Source organism: Sapajus apella, unplaced genomic scaffold (genome assembly GCF_009761245.1).
Source record: "Sapajus apella isolate SASKATOON/1434 unplaced genomic scaffold, GSC_monkey_1.0 scaffold29, whole genome shotgun sequence".
NCBI lineage: Eukaryota > Metazoa > Chordata > Mammalia > Primates > Cebidae > Sapajus > Sapajus apella.
In genome coordinates, this window is record NW_022436969.1 from 10,999,456 (window position 1) to 11,022,447 (window position 22,992).

The following is a 22,992-nucleotide window of genomic DNA, read 5'->3' on the forward strand; positions in this document are numbered from 1 at the left end:
TCCATCCTCCTCTGTACTTTCCACATCTCTTCCCTGACAATTTCCTCTGCCCATGTCCGTCTGTAAAATTCCTGGCATCCTCCCAGGCCACTTTGGATGGAAGTTTTCACTTCTCTAATGTCTTAGTCCTTGTTTGTTCTACTCAGGGCTCTGGGTCCTTATTTACACCTGCTAGTTGAATGGTCCATTTTCTCAGGTTCTGCCAGCACCTCTAACCCGCATGTCTACAGCTGAACTTCTTGTCTCTTTGCTGTGCATGTTCTCTTTCCATCATCCCTTCTCCCACCACATTGCCACAGCCCTCTTTTCCTCACTCTGACCCTGGTCATGACCCTAGTGTAGGCTCTCTTCTTCCTACCTCTCTCTCTGTCTTTTTTGGAAGGTGTTCACAGTAACTTCTTAATTGATCTTCCTGCGTGTGATTCCTCTCCATTCATTCCTCTCTGCCTTTTGTCTTCCTTAAGCCCAGCTCTGATCTCCAGTTGCTCAAGAATAGGCAGCCCCATCTGATCAGTTTGGCATGAAGGCTCCTCCCAGCCTGGTCTTCCCCATGTTTACTCCATCCTCCTCTGTACTTTCCACATCTCTTCTCTGACAATTTCCTCTGCCCATGTCCTTCCGTAAAATTCCTGGCATCCTCCCAGGCCACTTCAGATGGAAGTTTTCACTTCTCTAATCTCTTAGTGCTTGTTTGTTCTACTCAGGACCCTTCTCTGCGTCTGGCCCCTCACAGGGTCTGGCCCATAGTCACTATTAAGCAAGTGTTTATGAAATACACGTGCATGACGGTTAAAAAGTCCAGCACTCTACTGTTCACAATTTGTGCCCCAGGTGAGATCAGAAGGGACAGGTTTTTGGGGAAGGGTGACCTGCCTAATGCCCTGCATCTTATTTCAAGAGGAATAATATCGGTGTCATGTGGGTTGTGGTTGCCACTGTGAAATAATCGTAAGGAGATCTGTCTTTCCTTGCTATTGACCCACATGAATTAATCCAGTCAGTATCTACATCGACAGTTGGACTTTTTTTCTGCCTAACCTGGTCAGGCTCACCTAAATAGCCTATACCAGTTAGGAAAGACAGGGAAGGCAGACTTTTTGCTGCCAGATTGATCTCCTTTAAAAAGGTAACTTAGTGCCTCTGCGTAGTTGGGAAATAGCATCCCAGAGATTAACAGTGATGAAGGAGCCATGTACATTCCCCACGATGGACGTCGTAGTACTATGGGTAGTTCTAGGGAAAATATACTGACAATTTAGGCCAAAACAAAACAAAAAATTCTAGTGTATGTGGAGTAACTGCAAAATTAAAAGAAAACTTTTTTTCTCAACTATTTCTGTTTTGTTTCTATTCTATATTTAACTTTAGGAAATCCAAATAATGAAGATTGTATATCAGGAAATTCAAGTGTTTTAGAAATAATCTTTAGTTTTATTCTCTTAAAATTTCTTTGCTGATAATTTGTGTTTGTCCATCACTCACATCTGGGGTTGGTGCTATACTTATAAGTTACGGGAAGTGAGTTTACCTGTGACTGTGAAAGAGTGGCTGTTCATGGGCTCGTGTCTGTTCTGACAGACTGCTGGTGGGGGGAGCTGCATTTCTTCCAGAACACCTTCTTCCAGCCTCTAGAGTTCCAAAAATGCAACTCTCTCTTCCTCTCCTGAATCCAGGAGGGGAATCCAAGGCCTCCCTCACTTGGGGTGGCAGCTTTTCATGCATCCTATTTCTTTCTGGAGTAGGGTAGTTTATGGTGTTCAGCTACTTTCCTCTGGACTGGAAGGCTATTGAATGTCCCCACACACTCAATGTGTAAGTTGAGCCTTTAGTGAAGAGTGTCATCAAGCGTGGATCCCACAGACAGCACGAGATTCCAGCAGGTGCTAATCTCCAGATCTTGTGAAGGAAGGGAGTAAATATTGGGGGAAAATGCAAGTTTTTGCTGTTGATAAAGATCTACAGTTCTACTTATGATTGATTTCCCAGCTGGGTTAGTAAAAAAAACAAATTTCCCCATCTGAAGTACTATATCCATCTTAAACAGGTTACCTGTCTTTCTCTTAGTAAGATACAGCTTAATATTCCTGGCTGTGGCTAAACTGGCAAGCACACTGTGATTGGTGTCTCCTTTTACAGCTGCCCCAGCCTTGCAACAACCACGGAGGAGCAGGCACTCTGTGCCCTCAGGTGCTGGGTTAGGTCAAAATGTATTCTATGTGTCTTCTAGACTAGGAGATTCACATAATCTACTTTGGCTCATTAAGACAGCCTAGAAATTTCCTGGAGTTTTTTTTCTTTTAAAAACTCGTTAAGAAAAAGAGCTAAAGCCATTTAAAAAGTCAACACTGGATCCTCTTAAAAAGTAGATTAGTAATGCCAGGTTCATTTTTCTCTAGGACTTGGGATGCTGGCACTGCCGATTAGCATCTGGATGATCTCAGGCTTTGAGGTCTCACTTGAATCTTTTATTGGGCAGCTGTCAAGGTGAAAATAAAATGAAATAAAATCTAAGATACCCTTAGTGCCTGAAAGCAAAACAAACAAACAAACAAAAAAACAAAACAGAGTATTTATGAGCTTGTGCAGTAACAACTTGAATCTGGAGTTCCGAAAACAGCAAAGCCACATGGGGAGGCACATGTGATATCCCACGCGGAAGGACGTTGGAGGTTTGCTTGCAAACCAACTGAAATTTTAACTCAATGTCAAGGCCAAGTATGGGTGGCTCACTGGCTCAGGTTTCTGAAATGCCAGGATACCCAGGTGGCTGGTAAAGCTGTCACAAGCTCCAGAAATGCCTGAATATGAGCAATACCAGTGCTCCAAGCAGCCCAGGATTTGTACTGTCAGTGAAACCTCCTCCCCATGGCCCCCAGGCTCCATGGTTTTGGGAGTCTGAAAACCTGAATTTTCTAAACAAGCAGTTCAAAGAGGATGGAAGACTTTAAATCATTGTGCTGTTTCTGCTTTGGCAAACCAAACTTAGGCCTGAGAAGTGCCCAGCCTGTTTCCTACCCAAGGTAAGTTTCACATGTGTTTTCCAACAAAACTGCTGGTACTTAACAGAAAGGAGAAAACTTACTTTAATTCTTTACTGCCATCCAAAATCTTAGAGACTCAATGTTAAGACCCACTGGTGGTAAGATTGGAAGATAGACAAGGTAGAGGAAAAATAGTGATATAACCTGATACGTTTTTCTTCTCATTTAAAAATCTACTTTGAATGCACTTAATCAAATATTTATTAAACAGCCACCATAGGAAAAAGTCATTCTACTTCACAGAGGTGAAAAGGAATGTACAAATTAAAAAGAAACACAGTTGGGCTTCTGGGAAGCCTTGGAAGTGCATTGTCCACAGAGGAGGGTGTATGTAACCACTGTTTCTTGCCAACTGTCCATGGTCTGCTTCTGTGGCTGTTAATGGCTGCTCCCTGGGATCCTCAGCCATGCTGTCTTGTTTGGGGAAGTGCCGCATGAGGCGGTGGCTGGCAATGGGAGGAATGAGGTCCCTGTTTGACCTATTTTGCACTGTCCCGTGTCCCATCAGCCATTGAATAGAAGAAGACGACAATGAATAGAAAGGGGGCAGCTTGGTTGGCTTGGGAAGCTTCTCAGATCAACTCACAGAAAGTGCGGTGAGCAACAAAACCAGGGAGAAATGTGATCGTGTCTCTGAAACAAACACCTTAGAGTTTCAGAATTGAGATTTTCTTTTTCACATAAGCTTTTCCATGAGTCAGAAACCTCATTCTATTAGAATAGACATCTCCGTCTTAACATATCTACATGGGGCCTCTCTTTCTCTGCAGCTCCCCAGTCTGTATCTCCATCCACCTCATTGCTCATGCTAAAGACTTAGGAGCATCCCGTTCCTCTCTTTCACTCACTCCCCACAGCCAATCCATCAGCAGGTCCTGCCCACTCACACCAACCCTCTACCGTGTGTTCAATTTCTGTCCACATCACCCCCAATGCCTACAACACACAGATGCCTCTTGGCTGCCCCTTTGTTTCTGGGCACTTTGGGTGGGGAATTCCAGGGTCCTGGGCACAAACATGGACAAGCAGGGGTTGGCCTGGGCTCTGAATACTCATAGCACCTTGAGTCCATGGACTCCTCACCTCAGCAGAGGCTTGATTCGGGTAGGCCAGCCAAGGTCCCTGTTTTCAGGGCAAGGAAAGGGATGACCTTGATTCTGTCTCCAACTCTTTTCCTGAATGAGGGTGCCCACTTCTCCCTTCTCCATTGCCAGCATTCTAGGCCAAGTCACCAACAGCTGGTCCATGCTCTCACTGACCCCTCCCTGCCATCTATTCTCCTCCCAGCCCCCAGCTTGACTTTGTAAAAATATAAAGCGGATCGTCTCAACACCTTGCCTAAAAACTCCGCCTCACACTTAGAATAAAATCCCAGCTCCCTGGCCTTCTAGCCTCCCTTTGGGGGGACCAGGTACAGTGGGGAGGGGCACCCACTTTCAATGACTATCCTTGGAGTTAACAGCATGGGGTTTGGCACCAGACAGCTTGGGCTCAGATTCCACTGAGCTACTTTTTATTTGTGTAAACCTGAGCAAGTTACTGAACCCTCTTAAGCCTTAATTTTCTTGTCTATAAATTGGCGATGATATTGTAAGTAGCTGCTTCATAGAGCCATTGTCAGGATTCAGTGGGATGTTTGTGAAAAGTGCTCAGTACATTCACTTTCAATACTAGCTGATAAAAAGAATCATAACTATAGAAACATTAACTCAAACACCCAAGGCCTCATCTTCAAATATTAGCTTTTCATGTCCTTACTTGGCTGATAAGCCACGCTGTCTATAAACTAACTGAAGACAAGCTAACAATTAAATTAACAAAATAATAATACTATAAAATTAATAACTAGAAAATATCCAGAATACCATGGTAAGATTGTCTAAGGTTTTTTTTTTTTTTTTGTTTGTTTGTTTGTTTGTTTGTTTTTTTAAATCATTTGAAGGGCTACCCTTTTTCAGAGTAAGAATCACACCAACAATATCCCTGACTTGCAACTGTCCAGCCCCTCCAGAGCTGGGGCATCCTTACTGAGTAGGGGAGCCATTATATTTTCAGCTAATACTCATGTAAAACCAAAATTGATCTTCCCTTAATGAACACCCATTAGTCTTTGTTTCACCCAGTGGTATTCCTCAGGCAGAGCAACTTTAAATAAGTACAGATGGCTGCCTTGTTCTCCACTGAGCAGGCTCTCCTGGGGTGAAAGCTCCCAGGTCCTCAGCCCTTCCTCACAGCACATGGTTTCTAGCCCCTGTCCTGATGCTACTTTTCTGGGCATGCTGGTCTGTGAATGTCTCTTTTGACAGGGGCTACTCAAAGTAAACACTATCTTCAAGAGGTGGTCTTAGCATACTGAACAGAGTCAGATATTACTCCCTTATTTTGGATGACATATTTTTATTAATACAGTAAAAGACAACATTGTCTTCTCTGGAAAACACATTTAACTGCTTCCTGTCAATTAAAATTCCCATGCTTCATGCACACCTCCTTCCAGCCATGCCTTCCCATCAACATTTATCTGTTTGGTCTCATCCATTTATGAGAAGGATTTTATATGTATTCCTATCTACTTCATTTGATTGATGTCTTGATACTATTCTGGCCTCTCTAGAGCATTGTGGATTATGATTCTATCCACCACTGGCTGGCATATACAGTTTCAAGTCACACAGGCATTGGTTCAGCAGGTCACCCATGCTAGTCACTGTCAAAGCTATTGAACAGGGTCCTGCCATCTGCTATCCGGACCTGCCTCCAGGCTCACAGGGGCTTATTAACTATCTCTCTTTATCCTGATCATTCGACCAGTGTGGGGACATACCCCAGGGTGACCCCTAGTGACTCATGCCCTTGTGTAATCCCTTCCCCTTAAACATCTGCTTACAGCCCATCTTCTGATGCCCTGAAATTCTGTTTATGTTAAATTACCTAAGGGTGAGGACCATTTGGTTTTCTTTATATAGCCCAGGCTGCTGAGCACAGCATCTTCCACATAGTACTTTCAACTTAAAATGTGTGAAAATAGTTTGTGACTAGAAAATACTGTTAATACATGATGCTGCAAATCTTGAACTGTAGACTTAATTTGAGTCAAAGACTTTTAATTTATATGGATGATCTGGATAACAGTAAAATTTAGAATATATGTATGTATTCATTCATTTATTTGTTTATTTAGGAGATGGGATATTGCTGTTACCCAGGCTAGTCTCAAGCAATCCTCCCACCTCAGCCTTTCAAAGTGTTAAGATTACAGGCATGAGCCATCACACCTACCAAAACTCAGATTTTATAAGCAAGACACATCATTTCCCCACTCCGTGACCTTACAGTTACTGTGATGGCCAACCATTCATCTAATGGTATTTTTGTGACCCAAATGACTTGACCTTGGTTTCAGAGGAGCCCTATTTATATTGCATTGAAATAGCTCAAGGACCAAGAAAACTCAAATTAACCAACCTTTCACTCAACAGATTCTTAGTTATACTTCTTTTTAAGATATGGAATTTAATTCCCCTTCCATTGAATGTGGACTGGACTTAGTGACTTATTTCTAAAGAACAGAATACAGCACACATGATGGTGTGTGGCTTCTGAGGCTAGTATGTCATGGTAGCTTCCCTCTTGTTCTCTCTCTTGAATTTCTTGCTCTGGAGGCAACCAGCTGCCATGTTGTGAGGACACACAAGCAATTTCACACAGCAAGGAACTGAGGCCTCCTCCCAAGAGACTTGTGAATAGGCCACTTTGGTAATAGACCCTCCAGCCACAGTCAAGCCTTTAGACAACTGCAGCCCTGGCTGAGATCTTGACACAACTTCATGAGACATAGTGGGTCAGGACCACCTAGTGAAGCTGCTCTTGAATTCCTGGTCCACAGAAACTATGAGATGATGAGTGTTTACTGTTTTAAATTGCATGTTTTAGAGTAACTTGTTATGCAGCAATAGACAACGAATACAAATTCAGAATTTTCACTTACCTTGTAGTATTGTAAAATTCTTGATGAGCTGACCATGCTTGGAGTCTACTAGCTTCATTTCTTCCATAATCACTGATAAGTTGGCTACTTCAGTGTCTAACCTCGACCTCATCAAATCTTGTTGCATCCTGAGAGAAACAGAATCCAAACGGATGTTGGCCAGGGTATTATTCAAGGAGGTCAGATCATCTGTGTGTTTGGTTAGGGTATCTGTGCAAGTGGTCCTGACTTCATTCAGATTGCTGGTCAGCGTCCGCAGGTGGTGGGCTGTATAACTGATATTGCTAATGATATTCACAATATCCGTCTCAAAGAGCTGGAAGCGTTCCTCCAGTTGGTTGAACTTGATGGCTGTTCTATTCTCTGCGTCCTTGTGTAAGTCCTGCAGCTCTTTCAGGTTCTGCTCGTTGGCCTGAGAGATAGTGGTGATGTTCTCCATCTGACCTGTAAATGAGTTGAGCTGGCTGTTCATATCCTCCAGGGTGTCGTTGTTGGTTTTGGCCAAAGCAGAATTATTGGTAGCCAGCATCTGCAAGCTTTGCACTTTCTCCTTCAGCCAATCTGTGTCTTTCTTGGCTTGAAGAAAAACCTGCTGCAGATTTTGAAAGTCATTCTTGATTCGCTGGATAGCCTGGCTTGTGTCATCCACAGACCGCTGCAGATTCGTGATGAGGTTCCTCTGCTGTACCTGGGTCAGGTTCAGGTTGTTGAGGTTCATGATGACCACGTTATGAGAATACATTTGGTTCTGCAGATTACCCTGGAGCACACTGGTATCTTGCTGCAGATTTGTGACATAGCCATTGTACGCCTGGAGGGTTTTGTTTACAGCGGTGATGAGGAAAGAGTTATTTTCCAAAGTTTCTTTTAGTTGACTCTGCCTGTCCACCAGTGCCTCCCCGCTTGCCTGTAACTTCTCCAGCGTATCCTTGTTCTTGCTGGTTTTTTCTGTAATCTCACGAAGTTGCTGACGGAGATCTAGAATGTCTGATCTGAAGGTAGAGAGTTCTGAGTTGGTGGTAATGGCTTTCTTCCCAGTTTGGTCACCTGGAATAAGAAATATTTGTGACTTAGATTGGTGGTGTGGAGAAGTGTTCAGGCAAGGTCAAATATCACAAACACACTTAACTGGTATGCACTGTATTTTAGATGCAAAATTGGCAGTAGAAGCAGATGGCTCCGCATTAGTAAAATGTACATATTATTATGTACAAAAGGGTGCACAGAACTAGAAGTGACAAATTTGGCTGAATGTTTTTCTCAAAGAGGGAGGGGGAATTTACCAGATTTTAGGCAGTGGGCAGGATGTCAAGAAGAAAATAACCTTTTAAATTTACCAACATTTTTAAAAAATGAAAACAAAAATCAAGGAATAGAATATTCTAGGACCTTCTACTTTATAACTTAATTTCTACAATTCTTTTATGCAGTTTAAAATATTTCAAAAAATGCTCAGTAAACTATTTATATGACAGTTTTTAATGAAGAGTATTCATAGTTTTTTTCAGTCAGGATTGATCTTCAGATATTATTTGGTGCATAATAGTTTTTTGAGCAGGACATAATTCCAAAATTGTTCCTTAACTTTAAAATTTAAGCCTTTGAATTAAATCATGAGAGAAGACTCAACATGCAACACAAAAACTGAATGTCCTTGTGGGTGAGTGGGGAGTTTATAGCAACATCATTCTAAGAAGCTGTGGTAATTTATGTGGAGTCAGGGGATTTCACTTAATGATTCAGTCATGTCAAAGATTACCTAATTTTTTCAGGTCACTTTCCACTGCTGTGAGCTTGTCATCATAGGTTTGGCGAGATGTCTCCATACCACCTGTGACATTATCCATTTTCTCTACAACTAAGATTTGGAAAATGATGCATTAGTACACATACCTGCTCATATTTTCAGTTTCAAAACAAGAGATTATTTCATTAAGGAACAAAGGAAGCAGATTGAACAAAAAAGTGTAATTGAAATCAAATATGGGGAAGAAAAGCCATTCTTTTGGGAAAATAACTTACTTGTCACAAAACCCAGGGGTATAATTTACTTGGTTGAGAATTGTATGTTCTTAACTCTTCTTATGATTCTGTAATGCCTTGGATGTTTCAGAAATTATTTGGAACTCTTTTAAAAATGTTCATGCATTTTAGAAGTTCCTAATTTGTTATTTCCTATCTTAATTTCCATACATGGAATTTAAATAATCACACTGTGATAATTTACAAAATGTTGTCACTGATCAGCCTCCCTAACATTCTTGGCAGGTAGGACTCATTTACCTAGAAGAGGATTCCATTGGCAGGGAACACCTAGCTCAAGTCTATACCCAAAATCGGCATAGAAGGGATGCAAAGTCAGGAGTGTTTGCCATTTTCTGTTATGAGTTCCACCACAAAGCCCTGAAAATCTGCTTTTTGTTAGTGACAACTGATTCTGTAGTTTATCAGTTCTCAAGAAGATGCCTGAGTGGTGTTTCCAAACAATGATTTGCCAAGAAGTATTTTGGGTAGTATTTTCTTAATTGTATATGATAGGGAAAGTAGGTAATGCCACTGATATTGCCATGTTCAAGATGAGATTTGGCTGTGTCCCCACCCAAATCTCAAGTTGACTTATACTCCCATAATTCCCATGTGTTGTGGGAGGGACCTGATGGGAGATAATTTGAATCATGGGGTGGTTTCCCCCATACTGTTCTTGTAGTAGTGAATAAGTCTCACGAGATCTGATGGTTTTATCAGGTGTTTCCACTTTTGCGTCTTTCTCATTTTTTCTTGCTGCCACCATGTAAAAAGTGCCTTTCACCTCCTGCCATGATTCTGAGGCCTTCCCAGCCATGTGGAACTGTAAGTCCAATTAAGCTTCTTTTTCTTCCCAGTCTCTGGCATGTCTTTGTCAGCAGCATGAAAACAAACTAATATAGCCACCCTAAATAAAAGTTTCAGTTCTTACTAATTTTCAGAAGGCAGGAATTCTCTACAGTTATGAATTCAAGTATACATTTCTAAAATGTTAAGGAAGAGGATGTTTCTCTAAAAGTGACATATAAGATCTAACTTCTAGCAGCTTGGGATCAAGTCTGACTGTCCTTCTTGGTATCAACAGCTTTAAAAAAGACTAAAAAATAAGAACATGTTTATACGTTAATTATGAGCCAATGGATCCAATTTATTTTATTCATCACGTGTTCTACCCACGCATGACTGTGTGAGAAGATTCTCCTGGCTCCTCTCAGGAAGAAGTAGTAAGTTCCCATGTGTTTGTGTGACCCAAAGTGAACTGGCTCCTTGGATCCTGAAATTGTCCCTGGAGAAGCTAGCTATGTTCTCCCTCAAGCTTCTATTGTCTGGTCATAATAAAATGTGTGCACTGCAACAAACACTCTCTCACACTAGCCTTTCCATGTGTTCTCTCTACCCACAGTGTTCTTCCCTGGCTTTTTGACTGAGCTAAAGTCCTACATGCTCTTCAAGACTTTGCTTGTCACTTCCTGGGGGAACCCTTTACTGAGGTGCACCTTGCAGAATTCCCTTGGCAAGTAGTCCTTTCTCTATTATGGGACTCACTGCACTGTGTTGTCATGACTTAACTACTATTATATCATTTATGGCAGGAAAATTTACACCCAGTTTCATCTCTCCTTCTTAGCTCAGTGTGTGGCACTTAGTAGGTAATCAATGAATATTTATTATGCCATTTGTTTAAAAAAATTTTTTTTAGATGGAGCTTCTCTCTTGTTGCCCAGGTTGGAGCGCAATGGTGCGATCCTGGCCCACCACAACCTCCACCTCCTGGGTTCAAGTGATTCTCCTGCCTCAGCCTCCCATGTAGCTGGGATTACAGGCACCCACCACCATGCCCAGCTAATTTTTATATTTTTAGTAGAGATAGGATTTCACTATGTTGGCCAGGCTGATCTGGAATTCCTGACCTCAGGTGATCCACCTGCCTCAGCCTCCCAAAGTGCTGGGAATACAGGTGTGAGCCATTTATTTAAATAAGTAGCAATCTGCCTGCTGAGCTACAGGGCATGCATCAACCCAGGGAAGCCTGAGCACTGGCAATGAGTATGACATTTCATTGAATAATTATTATTGTTTAAATTACTATATAGAGAGCTGTAGTTATAATAACCTGTATCTTAGGGTTGTTTGATGGGTACACATACTCCTAAATACCTGGAAACTCTGAAGAATAAAATGTTTCATATGTGTTTTTAGCAAAGCTAATTTTTAAGAACTAAAATACAGAATGTTTACAAGTTTAGGTTCAGTTTGATCCCCAAATCCAAACATATGCCTTGGTTTGTCCTCAAACCACACGTAGGATCTCAAGTCCTGCCCTTCTTTCCCCTTCTTTCCTGGAAGCCAAAGAAACCTCCAAATATGCTGATAGTCAGTTATTTTCTACCCTCTCTACTTTTTCTTCCATTTTAGTTTTGAAAAACAGAGAACTCTCATGGACAGATAATTCAGGTTTGTGTAAAATGCAGAAGGGATCAATAAATTCATTAAAAACAAGAACCAAAAAACCTGTTGACATTTTCTTCTGTACAGCAAGGAAACTATTTTCCCTGCCCACAAGTGCTAATGAACAGCTTACATGCATTGGGCGGGGGGTGTCTTTGTTTAAAAATAGGATCTGGTATAAAGCTGGAAACTCTAGGATTGCAATGCTTGAAACTGCTACTGCATAAAAATACCAGACTGGTGGAGATCCAGAACTCACCCTTGCTATAACAGCACATAGCACCTTTGTTGGTTTTTACTCAGAATTTATTAGCACAAATTCTCAATCAGGAATATAGTCGCAGGGCCATCCTATGTTACCCTGGAAATTCTCAGTCTATAGACATAGACCTCAGCTTGCAGACCATTCTCACATGAGGAAAACGAGCAGGTTACACAGAAGGGTGACCAGCAGCCTGGTTTCTCATGGGCTCCCTTGTATTGGGAAATGTTTCTTAATGTAGAATGTTTCAACAGAATATTGGTGTTTCAGGTATTACACCTGAAGTTCTGTCCCTCTTCAAGTATCCAAAGTATAATTCTCTAGGACACTCTGACAAAAACACCTTTTCTATAAAAGCACTTAGGTATCATCCCTTGGCCTGGGCCACTAACTTCTTCCCTTGTCTTGACTCCACTTAAACTGTCCAAGAACATGTTTAAGGTCCACTCCCCCCTCACTACCCCACTGTACTCAGCCACACCTACAAGTTGATTCCACTGCACACCTACTCAACCTTTATTTGAATGATAATAATAGCCTCTATTTACTGAGTGTCTGCTCTTTGTCGGTCACACTACACCATCACTGCAGTTAATCCTTCCAAATGCTATTTTGTAGATGAAGAGACTGAGGCTCAGAGATGTTCAGTAACTTGCTAAAAATCACACAGCTTGTCAGTGACTATGTGGGATTCCAGGCTGGAAGGTTTAACTCCAAAATCCATGCTCTTTCTATAACTCCATATTGCTTCTTTTTTTGGTATTTCTTTTTCCTAAATATGATATCCTCCAATAAAGAATCCCTTAAGGAGAATAATTAGGTCTCTTTATATTCTCTTTAAAGTCATCATCACCAGATGTTTACCAAGCATCTGCCATGTAGGTGGCATAGTGCCAGATATTGAGGATATCGAGAGGCACAGGCCATGGTCTCAGCCCTGAGGACAGAGCACAGAGCTCCTAGCTGACTTTCACATGCATTTGTACCAGACTGATCATGGCACTGTGGGATAAATTTACACCCTCTCTCTGGGGCCTGGGGCTTCCCAGTAACATCAGTTACACTCCCCTGGAATTTAATAAAGGCATTTCTACCTTGAACACCATTTCAGGTTTCCTTACAAAAATACAGAAAATCTGATTGTAGGGTGTTATCTTGGATCCTAAGGAGCTCTCCAGGACAAGTCCATTTGTATTTTGAAAGCCTAAATAGTAATCCAGTTGTAAACTGCTACCTTGACCCAGCTTAGCAGCAAAGTAGACTACCAATGACTAGGAATGTTGAATTAAAGGAGATCCTCATTGAGAAAGATTCAGATTTTGGTCTTTTTTCTTTATCTTAATGACCTTAAGAAGGCTGTCTGCTGGGAAAGATAATGAAATAGGATTTTCTTGTTCAGGAAATATTCTGGAAGAAACACGACCCATTGAACTTAAGAGATGACTCCTGGTACTGAAGCTCTGTTGACTAATGATCAAAAGCCCAAGGCAGAGGATGTACCAAGCTTAACTGTCCAAGAACATGTTTTCTGCAAAGTGGCTGTTGCGCCTCACGGTCACGACCACTGCACAGACCCTGTCTGCGTGACTAAGCGATTCTCTGGCTTCTTCAGCAAATTCTCTTGAGGGAACCTCATTATATCCTAACTTGTAGCTATGCAAGTGACATGAAAGAAGTGAAGAACAATTTTGAGCGTAACAGTATGAAGCTGCCTTTGCCAACCCTGATAAATAAAAGTTTTTACTCATTTCCTTTCAACTTCTCCTTCAGAGGAATGCCTTATTGTACTTCTTTCATTGATTATTCTTTTCTTTCTTTCTTTTTTGTTAATGGAGAGAGTTTCTCTTGACTTCAAAGGGGAATGTGTGACAGGAGAACTGGGTCTTGTCTTTCTGCCTCTCACAACATTGGGTCACTAGAATCTTACCAGCAAGAAAGAGGAGTCACTGTGTGAGTTAAGAGAAAGCACATCTGGAAAATATCAACATTTTAGTTCATTAATGCTGTGTTTGGAAAACACTAGTGCATGTTGTATTATCTTTTTGTCAGCGGAGGCCTGAAGGCGGGTGGCACGGAGGGAAAGAAAAGAAGGGCAAGACATCATCTTGTCTCCCTTTGCACTTGCTCCCCTGATCTCTTCTTCCTTCATCTTGGTGAGACTACCCCCACAGAGCAGGCTAAGCCAATCTCTAAAACATGAAGTTTCCAGGTAGGGCTTTTAGGGGCAGCTATCCCTTACATGCAGATTGGCTTAGAGGTCCCTGGGTATCTATCATTCACAATCCATCCATCCATCCATCCATCCATCCATCCTCACATGAATTAATTCAGTGAACTTTCCTGGACACTGGTTAAATATCATAAGACTAGTTACTGGTGGGAGATATAATAAATAAAAGGTAGGCACTTATCTTCATGGAAACTTACAGTTTGGGTGGTTGACACAGACGAGTCCACCGACTCTAATGACACATTGTGACGGGGCTAAGAGTAAATACCGGGTACCATGGAACAAACAGGAAGGGGCCTAGTTCAGCTTTCCGGAGCTGCCATGTGTCTACATGAGACATGAAGGGTGGGAGGGAGACTCTTTAGCCAGAGAGGAGAGAAAAGGTGCTGTAGGCAAATGGACCAGCAAGCACAAAACATGCCAAGCCAGGAAGGGCTTTCCATGGATAAAAATAGAGGAAATATCTGTACCTTAACAAACTAACAGGAAAAAAAAAAAAAAAAAAGGAAAAAAAAAAGCCTCTTCTTTGGCTCTTTCTGTGTAATTCTGAATGTATAAATATCCCAGAGTTTATTTTATAGCAGAGGTAAAAATTACAAAATGTTATATATTTGCCAAACCACTCTCATCTCTCTCTCTCTTTTAGCAGTAAATGTGATTATGTAGTGCTGAGGCTTAAGAGTACTTATTTAACGGCTGTTTGATTTCAAACTTCCTTTATCATGGCTCACTAGGAAAAGTCATGGAGAAGTGAGTAATGGCCTAAATAATCTAAATGAAAGGAAGAGAGATAGTCCCAATTACCTGGGACATGAAAAACCCTCCTTTCTCTCACTAGGTTCCCACGCCACCTCTCTGCCCAGTGCTGATCATGATTTAATAGCCGTCCTTAATCGCTTACTCTGTTTGCTGCTACATCTTAAAACCCAAGATGCTCCATGATCTAACTCATCACAAATGGATAAAATGACTGGTAATTTTCCAGATGTTCATAGCCCAAACTAATCAGTCAACACACTCAGTGGTGCACATTATTTTCCATGTACATATTCTTAGAGATGGGGCTAAAAAGCCTTGACTATATTGAGGACTTTTAACAGGTTTTGCAATTCATTCTAATGGTTAGAGCTGTGTCATGTGGTTAGGAAGAAGTAAGGAACAGAGAGATACAGATACTATTTCCTGGGACCAACAACAGGACAGGTACTTCAATTACATCATCTTTGCTCATCCCAATACCTTGACAAATAGCATTATTATTGCCATTTTACAGATAAGAAATGAGAAACTCTATGAGGGTATGATTCACACATGGGTATGGAGCCATGCGGAAAACTTAGCATGATGCCTGGCTCACTAGCAAGCACTTACTGAGCATTCACAATTGTATTAAAAATGGTAGTATCAAGACTTGAACTTGGACTGTCTGGCCCTGACACCCATCTGATTCCAATACACACTGTGCTTTCTCAGGAAACTGCTACATGCTGGGAGAGAGGTGGGAGGAATTTCCAGCTGGAGGGAAGGAATTCACTTGGAATCATTCTTTTCCTAGGTCAGTCTGTGGGCCACAGAGCAGAGGAAGACCTGATGATCTGCAGACTCCACGTCTCCCTCTGTTCTGAAACCAAATGGCCGTGTTTGCCTCTCATGTCTTAGAAACGAAGATTTCCCTGGCTGTTTTCTAGAAAAGGGCTTATGTAGTTTGTGATTCTGAAACATGACACCTTCTACCTGTGGCCTCTGAAAGGTGCGTGGCGAACATACTGCATCTGCAAGTCTGGAGGATTGAGGCAAAAATCCTGCCCTTACCCTAAACCAGATACGTTTAGGCCCAACGTCCTATAAAGTAGGGTTGAGGTGGTGTGCTGCCTCTGTGCTTAATTTCTACAGAGCAGTATTTTCATAGAGCTATATAAACAATAGTGACCACAGTGAACGTCCTGAAGAGAAAACAGGGAATTAGCTCGCCAATCCCTGGGTGAAGTAAGTTGTATCTCTGGAGATCTTGTGCTTTGCGTATTCTCTGTCAATATAGTTTTCCTGTGTGCTGACTCCAGGGCTTCCAAAAAGCCCCTGAGAGAAAAGATGAAAAAAAAAAAAAAATAGGGGACGAGGGAGTAGCTAGAAATAGGTAGGAAAAACCAACAAGGAAAAAAGAAACTTTATAACTCAGAGAGGACCTGATGATTGTTGAAATGAGTCAAAAGGAATTACTATGTCCCCCGCTTTCAGATCTCATAGCTCTAAGTTCAAGACAGAGAGGTGGAGTTTATCATGTTGCTATTTTGCATCTGAGTTGTATGAATGAAATACTTCGTACTTGCAAATATGAGTTTTCTCATGCTTAAATTAAAGAACGAACACTTGTTATTTGGAAGAAAAAAAAGAAAGCATACTTACCTTTATATCCCAAAATGGCTACTGTGATTGTTAGCAAGGCACACAAAATGTATAATAATATGATAGAAAACTTCAGTGCCCAGTTATTTTTACATTTGGTACATTGTGTTCCTTCCTGAATACCTGTAAGAAAAGTCAAATTTTAATAACAGGAAGCAAAGATGTAATTTAAAAATGTATCTTTTTGCATTTTTGTTCAAATATTGTGACTAAGAACAATTTTTACATATGCCTTACTATGCTTTGAGAACTATTTTAAAAGTAAACACACTACTTGAGCAACATAGCACTTTAATATTACCATTCTGTTGTTATAGCTATATTTAATATGACTTAAAAATAGCACATAACTTTGTTTCATAGAATACGGTCATGCATCATTTAATGGGAATACAGTCTGAGAATGGCATCCTTAGGCAACATCATCGCTGTGTGAACATCCTAGAGCAGGGGTCCCTAATTCCAGGGCCATGGACTGGTACCAGTCTGGTGGCCTGTTAGGAACTGGCTGCACAGCAGGAGTTGAGTGGCAGGTGAGCCAGCATGACCACCTGAGCTCTGTCTCCTGTCAGATCAGCAGCAGCATGAGATTCTCGTAGGAGCACAAACCCTATTGTGAACTGCACATGTGAGGGATCTAGGATGCAAGCTCCTTATGAGAATCTGACTAATCCCTGATGATCTGAGGTGGAACAGTTTCATCCTGAAACCACCTCCTGCCCCCTGTCCATCCACGGAACAATTATCTTCCATGAAACTGGTCCCTGGTGCCAAAAAGGTTTGGGGACCACTGTCCTAGAGTGTACTTACACAAACCTAGATGGTATAGACCAGCAGTCCCCAGCCTTTTTGGCACCAGGGACCAATTTCATGGAAGACAGTTTGTCCATGGACCAGAGTAGGGGTGGGGATGGTTTCAGGATGATTCAAATGTATTACATTTATTGTACACTTTATTTCTATTATTATTACATTGTAATATGTAATGAAATAATTATACAACTCACCATAATGTAGAAACCATGGGAGCCCTGAGCTTGTTTCCCTGCAAATAGATGGTCCCATGTGGGAGTGATGGGAGACAGTGATAGGTCAGAGGCATTAGATTCTCATAAGGAGCATACAACCTAGATCCCTCACATGCACAGTTCACAACAGGATTCACGCTTCTATGAGAATCTGATGCCACTGCTGATCTGAGAGAAGGCAGAGCTCAGGTGGCAATGCAAGTGATGGGAAATGGCTGTAAATACAGAAGAAGCTTCACCCACTCGCCTGCCGCTCACCTCCTGCTATGTAGCCTGGTTCCTAACAGGTAACCGGTCTATGGCCCCAGGGGTTGGGGACCTTTGGTATAGACTGCTACATACCTAGGCTACATGGTATGACCTCTTGCTTCTAGGCTCAAACCTGTACAGCATGTTACTGTACTGATAGGCAACTTTATCTGTTGGCAAATTTAACACAATGGCAGGTATTTGTGTATCTAAAGATAGAAAAGGTACAATAAAAATGCAGTTTTATAATCTTATGGGACTGCCATCATCTATGCAGTCCATTGTTGACTGAAACATGATGTGGCATATGACTAGTTTCAAATCAAATTCCATAATAATTACAATTATAATTTCAATAAAAATCTCTATATGACAAAATATTTAAACATTCAAATTTACTTATTTCAGATATTAGTATGCCTACAGCAATTCAAATACAACCGGAAAATCTTAGGATTGGTCCCTTGATGTTTGTTTCAGTGGTATGCTAAAGTTGATTTCTATTGGCTTGTAAGAGCCAACTGTTAAATTTGTAAGAATTTTGAAAACTGGTTGTGAAACTGTTGGTAGCTTGAAATCAGCCCTGGAGGGAGTATTTACACCATGGAAATTGGTAAACATTACAAATTAGGAAGACTCCCACTCCCTGGCTCCAAACAACTGGTTTACCAGCATGCCACTGGTTGTAATGTATTATAACCTGTGGCAGAAGACAGAGGTAATCTTATAATTAACTGCCCAATATATAACAGATTTTGCTTATTACATATACTCAGGAAACAGACACTGACTCTTATATAAGTTATCATAGTGATTTGAATAATGATTGTAGAACAAATAGAAAAACCAGACACTTTTGATGGGAGGAGGTAAATTTTTACTGCTAAAAGGCCAAGTTTTTGAAAAACATTACTGTCTGAGTGGTAAACCAGCATCATTGCTGCAAGTGACTCCAGGAAGTAACTTTTAAAAAGAGACTTTCCATCTGATAGATTTGAAACATATAAGACAAAGACTGTGGATGCTTTAATGTGAAAATCACATTGTGAGGAGTATCAGGAGATTCCCTGTCTTCCTGAGCTGTTTCCCTATGTGTGTCTTACTAATAGCATCCCCCAGGAGCAACAGCACATAAAGGACTGATCTCCTATAATTGTGCTCAATAACTTTTGATGGGTAAGTCATGAGGATTAAGCCACAGTCGAAGTTTCTCTCCTTTGGTTTGTAATTTTACGCATAGTGCCCTTCAGTGAAAAGAGTTCTTCAGCTGTGTTTAATGCAAAATGATGAGAGAAACAGCATATAACAATGACTTAAATTTAGCTTTCAGGGTTCAACCAATCCTTCTGGTGTTCAGCACATCCCTCTGGCTGTAGACACAGGGGAGGGGATGTATTTGTCAATTTTATGACTTAGAGCAGTGCTTCTCAAACTTTGGGGTGCATCAGAATCACTTGAAGCACTCATTAAAACACATTGTTTCTAATTCAGGAGGTCTGAGAAGAGAAGGGGTCTGAGAATTTGGATTTCTTTTTTCTTTTTTTTTTTTTTGGAGACAGAGTTTCACTCTGTTGTCCAGCCTGGAGTGCAGTGGCACGATTTTGGCTCACTGCAACCTCTTCCTCCTGGGTTTGTGATTCTCCTGCCTCAGTAGCTACTCCTCCCTCCTGAGTAGCTGGGATTACAGGTGCATGCCACCATGCCTGGCTACTTTTTGTATTTTTAGTAGAAATGGGGTTTCACCATGTTGGCCAGGCTGGTCACAACCTCCTGACCTCAGGTGATCCACCCGCCTTGGCCTCCCAAACTGTTGGGATTACAGGTGTGAGCCACTGCGCCCAGCCAAGAATTTGAATTTCTAAGAAGTTCCTAGGTGTTGCTGATGCTGATGCTGAAGCTGTGGTCTGGGGACCCTATTTCAGAGCAATGCTTCTCAAACTTTAAAGTGCTTACACATCACATTGTTGAAATGGAGGTTCTGATTCACTGGGTCTGAGGGAGGAGCTAAGATTCTGCATTTCTGCAAGGTCTAGGTGTTACCTGGTCTGAGGGGAGCAAGGGTTTAGTTTAGAAGCTGGTCATGATGGATTGACCTTTGGTTAACTCATCCCTTGAAGATGAAGCTGTGAAATTGGACTCATTGATCAAACAGACCTACATTTTTTACATTTTTTCCATTTTCTCCCTCCCTTTCCTTTCTGACTTACTTCTTTATAGCCACCTGTATGTCTCAGCACTATCTCTTATGTCTAAAACTGACATCAGTTTTAGCCCTGCCAAACCAGATCTCCAACTTCCACCCAACTTTTCTTATTGCACTCAGCTACTACTACTATCCCAATCCCTCAGGTGGTTAAACTCAAAGACGTCATGATTTCGTCTCTTGTACGTATTCTCCAATTCAGTCACCAAGCCCTGTTAACCTTCCAGTGGGCTATTTTTCATCAGATCATTATCATTTACAGCTTATTGATGTTCACTTACTGCCTACAGTGTGCCAGGTTCTGACCTAGGTCCTTTACACACAGCATCTCTAATCCAAAAAAGGACTCTGCAAGAGGGCACTGTAGTGAGAGCCGAACTGACACCCTATACATGTTGCCAGGACTCCAACCTGTGTGAGACTCCAGATGCCACAGTCTCTCCACTACGCCATGGTCCCTCTCTCTAGTCATCCTTTCCTCTCCATTTCCCCTGCCACCACTCTAGTGTGAGATCTTTACATCTCAATGGAAGCTTCCTCTTCCATCCCCACTGGGATCTAGCCTCACCCTTTATTAAAATACTGCTGTCCTCATGACATATGCTAAAAAACAAAACAAAACAAAACAAAACAAACTTTCAAGAACGCACTCTTAACTAAAGGATGTGCGCATGCACACACCCACCCATACTCCCCCGGCCCACCACACACACATATCAGTGCTTAAGCTCTCTGTGATCTGATGATATAAAATGAAAAAGACTCTTTATATCCAATAAGAGTGAAATATTTTTGAAATTTAAAGATAGGAACATATAGGTAGATCCACAGACATGCCACATTCTGTGCTGAGAAACATGAACTTGCTTTGGTGGCAACTGTGAAGCACAGAAGGGCGACAGACACAGGGTGCTGGCCTGATCTCCTGCTGAAGGACTGGATGGCACTCCCATGGTTGACGAGGGGTTATTCCGTTTGGATTTTTGGACCATGCTGGGTGAGCTTCTTATGCTTCTTCAGGATGATTTCTTACATTCCACTAAGAGAGCCTCAGAAGATTTGGTTAGAGCAGAGATTATAGTAGATGATACAATCTGGGAGCTAGAAGGTTGTGCAGAGGTCAAGCATCATTGTGTCATTGATGGGAAAAAAGAGGCCCAGAGAGGGGAAGCAGGATTGGAAGCCACATGTCCTGACTCTGGCACACTCATCTTTCCCTCCCATTCTTCCCCATGAGCTAGCACTGTGGCCACCAGGCATCTTGTGCATGTGGTATTTGGGAGGATCCGCTCCCAGACAGCTGTCACTGGCTCACATTCCGAAGAGCTGGGGCACTTCCTCACTGTGTGCCTTTCTCACTGCTGACTTTATCAGCATTTAATCAATATCAGATGGCACTGCCTGGCCTCCCTTTCCACTTGACACACTTTCTCTGTCTTGTTTCCCCCTCCCCAACTTCTTTTTAATAAGAATTCTGTTTTATCTCCCTCTCTGCCCTCCGCTGGGAGGACATCTGGCCAAACACACGGATGCCTACTACAAAGGGACCCTGCTGGCTCCTGTAGCTGGGGCACCCCCTCCTCCTCAAGGAGGAGGTGATCACAAAATAACATTCAAGAGAGATATCCCCCTGTTACCAGCCTTTGTAGTGTTTGTTTTCTTAGCATTACTTTCCAGAGCCTGGGGACTTTGTTCCCATGGGAGGCGGGGGTGGTCAGGGAAGGAAGAGCTGGGGACTGATAGACAGAATGCTGAAGATTAGAGATTCCAGTTCAGAAAGTGAAGCAGTTTGGCCTCTCACCATTAAGAGCTCCAGTGTCCCAAAGAACCTGGCCCCAGTAGCACATTTCAAATTCAGTGGCCTATAGGCAGCAAAGGCCTGAAGGGTGCATGCCTTTCTGCAGCTTCTCACTCTTGAACTACCTCCCACTGAATTCCACTCTTGGCTCATGTTTTGAATGTATTTTCCAGTGTCCTAGTCTTTGTTATACAACGAAGTGTGGGGGCCCAGTGAAGCCAAAATTACTCTGGTTACCTCCTTGAGTATTCTACGGAAGTTCAGAATAGGCTGACAATTTGGTCCCCAGTGCTCAAAGTCCCCTGGGCTGCCCTAGTTTCAAGAACACATTTCAAGTAAGAAGCTGGCAGGGGGGTGGGGGCTGCTGATCAGTGAGCCATTAGCTGGTTGGAGAATAATTGAAACACTCCAGGAATGACAGTGCAAAGGGCCAGAAGAATTCACCAGCAAAGATAATTCCTTTCTGCTGTGGTTCTCCATAAAGAGCCCTCCCAAGTGCTGTGGTCTAGTCTCAAACCAGTCTGTTTTTCCGATCTTTTTGGAAAAAAAAGAGTCTCCTTCACTCTCATATATATATATATATACATTGCCATGTACAACGCTGAAGGTGGGCTTGTGTGTTAAAATGAATACATTGCCTTCCTTGGTAGGTGGAGGCTGGCACTGTGGGTGAATGTGGGGCATTTCTGGGCTATTTTTGTGATCACAAGTGTCTATAGCTCAGTGGTGTTGCCATAAAGATCATGTTACCAAAGAGAAGCTTTAAAAAGCGTCGACTGCAAAATCCAGAAAACCACAAGTTTTGATCTGAGATTTGCAGTGACCTTTTCATGTGGTTTTTTTATAGTTATTAATCTACTGCCTGGTGGCATAGATTCCCATAAACCCATAAGAATGATTTGGCTCTAACAGTAAAATGGATGATTCAAATAAATTCCTATAATTAAAATGCCCTCAAAAGTAACAAAACAGTAAGAGTTAACAACCTGGTTAGTTGCTTGAATGTTACACAATATCACTGGAACAAAAGTTAAATACATAAAACACTTTATCCACTGAAATAACTAGCTTTTCCTTATGATAAAAGCTATTTACCAAATGATGAAATATGGAATTAGTTAGTAAAAAGAATTTTTTTTATTATTAGTGAGTAATTTAGTTACCCAAATACAAGTCCCAGCCTTGGACAACTTACTATGCCAAGTTTCCTAAATGATGTGGATAGCCACGAAAACGGAAGCAGGACAAGAATTGGGAATGAAATTACTTTCTGTGCAAAATCAGTGAAGCCTCACAGCAGCTCTGTAGTCATAAACA

At 41.8% G+C, this 22,992-nt stretch overlaps 1 protein-coding gene across 2 annotated transcripts in view; it reads right to left on the bottom strand.

Moving 5' to 3' along the window:
• The window catches only part of COLEC12 (collectin subfamily member 12), a 173,389-nt gene that overhangs the window by 16,600 nt on the left and 133,797 nt on the right, over positions 1-22,992 (bottom strand). For both annotated transcript variants that reach the window (XM_032293247.1, XM_032293248.1), the window contains 3 exons: positions 16,398-16,520; positions 8,789-8,887; positions 7,030-8,076 (listed from right to left, as the gene is read on the bottom strand). In XM_032293247.1, coding sequence (XP_032149138.1) covers positions 7,030-8,076; positions 8,789-8,887; positions 16,398-16,520 — 1,269 coding nt within the window. The remainder of the gene's footprint in view (positions 1-7,029; positions 8,077-8,788; positions 8,888-16,397; positions 16,521-22,992) is intronic.